The sequence below is a fragment of the Plectropomus leopardus genome, chromosome 13 (assembly GCF_008729295.1).
Source record: "Plectropomus leopardus isolate mb chromosome 13, YSFRI_Pleo_2.0, whole genome shotgun sequence".
Taxonomy (NCBI): Eukaryota; Metazoa; Chordata; class Actinopteri; order Perciformes; family Serranidae; genus Plectropomus; species Plectropomus leopardus.
The window spans coordinates 14,608,900-14,617,373 of NC_056475.1; the positions used below are offsets into that span (position 1 = coordinate 14,608,900).

At 40.3% G+C, this 8,474-nt stretch overlaps 1 protein-coding gene across 1 annotated transcript in view; it reads left to right on the forward strand.

The window, feature by feature from the left end:
- Positions 1 to 7,546, forward strand: part of gabra6b (gamma-aminobutyric acid type A receptor subunit alpha6b) — a 33,882-nt gene extending 26,336 nt beyond the window's left edge. The window contains exon 10 of the mRNA XM_042498959.1: positions 6,470 to 7,546. Coding sequence (XP_042354893.1) covers positions 6,470 to 6,482 — 13 coding nt within the window. The 3' untranslated portion in view covers positions 6,483 to 7,546. The remainder of the gene's footprint in view (positions 1 to 6,469) is intronic.
- Positions 7,547 to 8,474: the final 928 nt, after the last annotated feature.

Genomic DNA, 8,474 nt, shown 5'->3' on the forward strand with positions numbered 1-8,474 from the left:
GTCTTCATGCCGTTGTTATTGCAAAAGCAATATGTCTGTCAGTGGATGAACTAACACTGCAGTGTTTTGATGGCACCAAGAGATGTATGTTGCTCTCATACATCACCTCTATGTATCCTGTACAGCTTGACACTTTGACAGAGTACTGAGAGTTATGCTGGAGGAAGGAAAAAAGCTCAGTTTATGATCCATGTGTGTATGCAAGTTTGTGTGTTTGATTTGTCCCAACCATATGCTCTAAACAGATGCATGTGCCTGGTTGTGCATTTATGTGCAAGCTATCGATGCGCTTCACCACCCCTAACTCCGGGGCTTTTCAACTGTGTGGGTTCAGCTCCTTTCATTCGCTGCCTTGCACTTTCTCTAAAAAGGGAATAGCCCTGAGGCCTGAGCGGAGACAAGTCAGATGACATGACAGTGTTGGCAGGCATCTGGATAGCTCTGTGTGACTAACCCTCTTAGTGACACTGTCTCAACTGTTTCTATTAATTGATAAGGACTCTAAGTGAGAAAGCAGATCCTGACAGTATTCATGTAGGAGAGCGGCAGAGTGGTGGCCTTCAGGCAGTGGGAAAAGACAGGAATTAGAAATAAGGAAATAACATGCAATATAGTTTGCAAGTGTTTCCGTATAAACTGGTCTGCAAAACACAGTACTGCCTGCAATACATTCAAGTGTATGACTGAGCAAGTGCAATGAGTGGGGGGTAAAGTGATGAAAGGAACGAGAAGGTGATACAACACAGTGCCCCAGGGCTGATAACTGTAAATCCCAGCAGTGTAAGAACCTGCAGCTGACCACCAGCCAGTGCGAAGAACAAGAACAACCACAGGTTGTCACTGTGATTGATTGTGGTTACATCATTCTCACTACAGCAGCCAACATGGACAAAAGCTGTCACACAGTGTAGCTGCAGATAGTGTGGAGGGAATTTACGCTTGAGTTCATTTTATCTCACAAAATGGCTGCATACCAACAAGAATATAAGATAAGATAAGATAAGATAAGATAAGATAAGATAAGAAGACTATAATACTGATTAATGCTGTTTAATAGATTTCACGTTACATCAGCTCAAGAGCCAGAAGCAAGAGAAAAATGCCCAAAAAAAAGTATTTTGAGTGTCCAAAAATGATAAAATATTGCAAGAATACAAATTAGATTAAAAAAATACTATAACATTGTTATACACTACAGAAATGTTTTACTTTTGTCAATCTTTACTGACCAGATTGCACAGAAACTAGCTAGCCATTTTACAGTCACATACTAACATGACATCATTTAGGCAAGTTTATATACATTTAGCTTTTCACCTATGTGTAAACTGCAGTTTAGTAGGGCTGTGTATTGGCAAGCATTTGGCAATATCATGTATATCACTATACAGAGGTTACTTTTCATTATATTGCCATTTATTATGTGTTATGTTGCAATTTCTTGGCAAGTCTTATTATTGGGAAACTATAACTGTATTAAGAACACACCACCATATACCTAAAAACAATGGATTTTTACTACTGTGTGCAATTTGAGCAAAGGAATTAACATTTTCCTATATCAATTTTAAAAAAAAAAGAAAAGAAACAATAACAATACGGAAACAATAAGAAAAATTTGTAAGCAATTAAAAATCAACCTAGTATTTTTGAAAATCAACACAGTATCGCAAAAAAGTATTGCGATACTCAAGTGTGTCCATACTTTCTTACAACCCTACATTTTCGGTCACTGAAAACAAACCTATTATTAAATTCTAGCTAGGGTGAAGATTTTCTGCATTTTGTTTTCAGTACTGCAGTGTAGAAAGGGAAAACAGTGTTTTGGGCTTGTAACATCAGTGTGTGTGCTGATTTCATCTTTGTAAGTTGCCACAAGTGAAGCAACATTTCGTGCAGTGGTGGACGTGGCCAAAATAGTGCTGGCTCTGACCATCCGAACAGGACTCTTTACAAGTTTGCACATAAAGGTACAGTCACTCTTCCACTATACTGAGGAACGGCGGTGTCAGAATGGGCCATGAAGGTCGCTGCTTCAGGTTGCCTTCTGGTAACTGCTTTTTTTCCCAGGCTGCTAATTGTCTTCTTTGTTTGGCTTTAGGCTATATAGTCTTCTGTTGGTTTAGTGTGCTGTTGACAGCGCTTCAGTTGTGTTTTTAATTTAGACAGAGATTTTGTTTTTTTGAGAATGAATGAGGGAAAAATCCCATTTTCAAAATTTCATGTGCATGAAAGAGGGCAGTGATCTGTGTGGGTGAGGGAGGTGCGTGAGCCTGTAATAATGAGCAAAACAGCTCGAGGTACATTACCAACATATGGCTTGCCCTGATGTACATATAGCCTGGTAAAATGAGATCTGCCTGTGGGAGAATATTAGTGACAATGTGTAAACTAAAGAGTTAAGATAATGATAACGCACATGTAATTAAGCTGAACTGTGAGTCTATGGAGCTTTTATAGCTCTGGTGAAAATGAAAGCATTCCTGCTCAGTGATCTGGGCCACAGCTGAATCACAGTCCACCGTACAATGCTTCACACTTCCACAATTAACACTTTACATTTCACAGCTATTTTTATGCAGCACCACCCACACTAATGACCCCTTGATTCTTAGTTAGAATCACCTTAATCTGAATATCACGTCCATTAAATGAAAGCAGGCAGTCCTTTTCACTCCAAAGAAATAAATATACAGCTCCAGAGTCCCCAACTGAAAGCAGATAGCGGCACATGCAACAGACCTCTTTCTCTCTTTGTAGCCTCGCTTTTATTATAGAAGGCCCTCCTGCAAAGATGAGCTGGACCAGAAGAAAAGAGTGTCTGTTTGTGTGTGTGCAGGTGGATTTGTGTGTGTGTGTCTCTACTTCTGTGAGGATACAGGCGAACAAGTGTATAAATGTGCCATGGCAGCAGTGCCTACCGACTGGAGGCTATTTTAATGAATAGCAGCATTCAGGGTGAGACATGAAGGAAACAAATTTGCTGAAAACACTTCCTTCCATGAAGGGCCCCAGCTGGTTGGTTGACTGGTTGCGGGCTGGCTGACTGACTGGTGTATGTGTGTCAGAGTGGGTACAGCAGGCGATAAGCCTTGCCCCTCTTTATTGCCCATCAGAGTGCCAGGCTTGAAAAACAACTTCCCCATTGTTGCTCATAAATCAAAACCACTAAATGCTGTTTCCAACTCAATTCCTATTTTCGACTGCGGGGCCGTAGCCATAACTTTGGTGTAATGATCATTCAATTACAGGCCACTCAGACAGGGAGCGAAGAAGACCGATATAAACAGCGATCCCCTATCTATCAAATTTCTGTGCGCGGCCTCGTGGGAATTGCTACATCCGCCTTTGTCGACCTGTTTGTGTGTGTTTGCATTTCTCACACATCTACCTGTGTTTACATGGACGTCTGTGTGCACAGTCAAGCGTGGAAGTGTGAACAATTCCTTATAAGACAAATTGTTATCACACAAGAAAACTGCTCTCTGTCCCTGACTTTCCCTTCACATATACGTACATGCTCATTCTCTCTGTCCCACTATCCCTCACACTCAATTGCTTTCTCTATTCCTCTCTTTATCTCAGTGTCACTCTCTCAGACCCACACTCTCCCTCTCCCTGCTTCCACCTCCCTGTCTCTGTACTCCCCCTCTCCCCATCGCTCTCTCTCGATGAACTGCCTGTGCTCTGCTTCCTCTTTGATAAGACAGGACAGCCCAACAGGCTAAGCAGAGTGGTGTCCCTCTACCTCATCCACTCAGCATTATTCATTCAGTCATTTCGGAGCATCTAGGAATCTCGTTTCTGGAGGACTGTGCAAATGTGTCTTGTCTATCAGTCTTCTTCACTGGCTGTACAGATGCATATTGGCCATCTGGTTACTTTGGCAAATACATTTAATGAAACAGGGCAGTCTTGTCTGCAGAGAAATGGGCCCATCACCAAAAGGTCACAAGTTCAGCTACTGCAAGAACCAATATGAGTCTGTCAGCAGCTTTATGACCCATCAGTGTTCCCAGAACGCTGCTCGCTCATTTTAAATGACACTGGATACAAATGTGAGTTATTACGAGGGCTGTCTAATAATTAACTTTTAAAAAAGCAATTAATCACTGAATTTCAGTAGTTTATTAATCACATTTCTTTGATCACATTTACAATTATTTTGCATTTCAAAACAGTTTTGAAGTTCAAATTAACAAGGTAAAGCAATTCCAGCCCATTCTCACTCCTAACTTATTAAAAAAGTGCTGCTATGTCAGTGCTTTATTGCACAAGAGTTTCATGAAAAGCCACCCTGCGTGTCAGTTTAAATAATCTAACTTCAGAGTTCAGTCAGTTTCACAGGTTTTCATCAAGTATTTTCTGACATGGGTTTCAAAACAAATCACAGATTTTGCTTTACCTGGGCTTTAAAATCAGTCTCTACAGTCAGATAAATTAAAGTGCAGATAATAATATCAGCATTTTTTTTCCTGTTTCAAACTGTGTTCAGATAAATGACCATCATTTGTTTTCTGGCCAGGCATTCTTTGCCTCCAGATATAGTAGTGTATTATTTTCATCTTGCGTGTTTAGCAACATCAATCTGAAAAATGACTATTTCAATTTAGTTTCCTGTTGTGTGCCATAAAATGGTCAAATACATCAATATCAAATGAGGTTTTTCTTTTCAAAGAATATCAGAAGAGATAGATAGTACGAAGATGTAAAATATTTTTTGGCAAATTCAAATGAACCTGTACCCTCAGTGTTTTGTTGCTCACGCTGGCTGGTTTTTGAGAGTCTGTAGGGGTCCATGAAATGCTATACTGTACATTAACCATATTTTTATTCAGACACAGACATTTGTATTAAATAGGTTTCACAGATATAAAGAGGGTCCTCACATAAAACTAGGCCGTCTATAGAATACGAAGTCGCAAATACTTTTGAAATTGGTGCTAAATGACCAGAGAAAAGAGAGAAAAAGTACTTTGGCATTGGCATTTGGTCAAAAGGTGGAAAACTACAAGAATTAAATTAATAATTTTACTGCAATATACGGTTCTACTGGTGGGTGATGTACTGCAGCCTTGTCTGTCCAACACAATTACCACCGGCGGGATCTGGTATTACAGTTAAACGGTGAGCTAAAACATGTTTTTGTAAACATGTGAGGCAAGAAATATGCATCGCAGTGACAAAAACTTGGTTTATATTTGCTTAGTTTTACCGTAGTTTTTTCAGCGTCCCTTTCCACTTTGCAGGAAGCTGTATGGAACCCTCTTCTTCTTCACAAGCTATTACTGTGAAACTGGGCCTTAAAAAATATTTCTGAAAACATTTCAGGCACAACACAGGCAGTGCATTAAAATAATCTTGATTAACATTCGATCAGCACTGCCTATTTTTTTCCGTGATAGAGAGGGTAGGAGGCGTCTCTTGATCAGCTTCTTTACTCTTTGTGTCTGCGTGGAGGCATCGACAAATACAGCCTGTAGTCCGAGTAACAACCCAACAAGGGATATCTAGGCACTAGTTAGATGGAGTTTAATCAGCACATTATACCCTCACTGTTTAGATAGTAGGCTGGTTGAAAATTGGCAAAATTCAATTTTCAAAATTTAAATCGAACAAACATATTTTTACAAATCAAATCTAGCGCTCAAATATTACAATGTTTTGACACTAAGTGTATGGCTACATAAATCAAACAATATGTGCACTGTTTAACATATGGACAGGCTACCTGTTGTTAACCTGAAATATTCACACCATCCCACAGTCACTCATACTGTAGCTACACACACAAACACACATTTGCATACTGGAAACATTTCAGAAATGACTGTAATTTGCAATATTCAAGTAAATTCAACAGCATTTTACCCCCATGTTTGCCCTTTAAAGCACATAGACATGGTGCCTATTCCATCCCAAAATGCCTCCTCACCAACCAACACAGAAAGTTGGCTCTTTTTTGCCAGCAGCCATGTAAGTTCTCTGGCTGAAAATGGCTCTCAGTGCTGTCAAAAGTGTCTCCTGCTTTAACACATCAGGCGGAGGAGGTGGAGGTGTGAGCTACCTGGCAGAGGTTCCCAGACGAGATTCACAAGGTCTTTGTGAGCAACGTTGGCAGTGAGGGACCCAATAAATTTAAATTTTAAATTCAGCCTCAAATGGATGCCAACCTTCACAGCAACACTGAACAACAGCACGCTGTTACATCATACTACTGCGCGTTGTGCAGGCAGATGTGGACGCATGTGAAATGGCGTAGGGGTGTGCGGAGGTGTACGCATATATCTGTATGTTTGAATATGATAAAATATGAAATGCATGATTGGAAGAAAAAAACCTTTATTTACTCAAGGCAGCACACCAGAGCGCCCTTCTTTCTCCCTATGTTTCTCCTTCACACACACTGTGCACAGTTGCCATCTTTTCACTAATTCTATCTTTCTTTTCTCTTCTTTCTGTCTTACAGGGACACCGTTTAAGCCAAGAGTTCGTCTTCCTGGAAATCACATACACTGTCATACACCTGCACACACGCTCACACACACATACACAATAAATAGATGACAGACGCTTGCCAAGCACTCTTTTATGCCGCCTCAGTGCATTGTATTTCTTTTTAAGTACTTCCCTGGAAAGTGTGTTTTGAGAGCAGATGTACCAGCTCTTTTTGCCAACTTGACCCGGGAGCTCACAGCCTGTGGGCCCCAGGCTCTGGATAAAATTCAAACAGGTACTACATCGCTCTGTCTCTTTCATTTCTATTTTGTGTTCCCCGATATTTAAAGAAAGTTACATGTTATGACACTTTTTTTAGTGTCCATCCTGTATCCCCTACCCAAGTGGATGGGGCATGACGCAACAGCTAAGCTAGCTAGGCTGCAGCACCAGAGGCAGAGCCACTACTTTGTTGTACGTATTTATTTCTGTCGGCATGCAGTCCCACACGATAGTTATTTTGCATGTGTGTTTGAAATGACACACTCCCTCCACACTTGAGGGAATGCGTGTACCCAGTGACCTTACTGGATCCAGTGTGACTGACTGAACTCACAGCTCTTCTCTCTTCCTCCTCCCAAAACACCCGCTATTTTTCACTTCATTGGCCTAATTTCCCTCCACTGATGGAGTACAGAGAATGTGAGGCAAAATCTTCAAAGGGTTTTTGTGGTGTGTTCCACAGATACATTGACCAGCTTCAATATTTACTGTCACATGCACATGCGGATGGAGAAACGTGCACATATGCACACAAAAATACAGACACTAAAACGTACACATATGCCACTCACTTACACTTAAGGCTTTTCATGATTTCCACAATGTCAGGGCTCTATTTCCTGGATACCCTCCAGACAGACAACAACTCTGAATCATCAGTGCAGGATCAAATGACTATCATATAAAACAACTTCTTGTACCATTTTTAGAAACACACAGTACCTACCCATAGGAACAAGAGAGGAGTGCATTGCCAAATTGTTGTTAAAAACTAATGTTCAAGTTCACTGTGTAGGATTTATGGGGATATATTGGCAGAAATTGAATAAAATAAGTATTTTATTTTTATTTTTTATGATCACCTCAAATTCAGAAATGTGTTTTTGTTACTTTAGAATGAACTGTTTCTAGATAGGGAGTGGGTCCTCTTCCATGGACTCTGCCATGTTACTACAGTATGGACAAACCAAACACTGGCTCTAGATAGGGCCATTTGCATTTTTGCATTGGCCACTGTAATTAGCAGCCCCTCTATTCTGAGAGTGTCGGAACAATGATTTTTAAATGTGAAACTGCTTTACTCAAAGTTTTTTCTGGTTTATCACCAAATCTGTTTAATTAGGATAAGATGAAAAGTCTGCGGATAATTTGGCTTTGAGTAAGAATCGCCTGAATGTTTGGATCTGAAGTTATCAGAGAAATACGGTGAGCAGACATTAGCAGGTGCTGGGCTAGCAGGCCGTCTGCAACCAAACAGTGTCAGAGGGCCACTATTTTGTAACATGGAACTGCTTTATTTTGTGTTTTTTGGTGAGCTCAAGAAAGGAAGAGACTTCTGAGGATAATTCAACTCACGGTAAAAACTTCCTTAAAGTCTATCAGAAAAAAGGTGAGCACACTTTAGCATGACATGCAGAAAAGCATAGGAGAAACACCGACTTCTTAAATGTGAAACTGCTTTATTCAGCCTTTTTTACTAGTTTTAATGACCTGGTCCATTTGTTTCAGAGAGGAAGAGACCTCTGTGGATAATTCAGCTCATAGTTAAAACCTCTTAAACACTGAACAAATTGTAGCCAGGAGAAGTTTAAGCTGGTTGTGTACAATTTAGGGGGGATTACAGATTGCACTGTTCCTTTATAAACCAGAGGAATTCCTTTGAGCTGCTAAATGTGTGGCATGCAAGACACTAATGTTAACACAGTGGATGGAAAGGGTGGGAATAAGGAAAGAAAACATACAGTTAAACCACT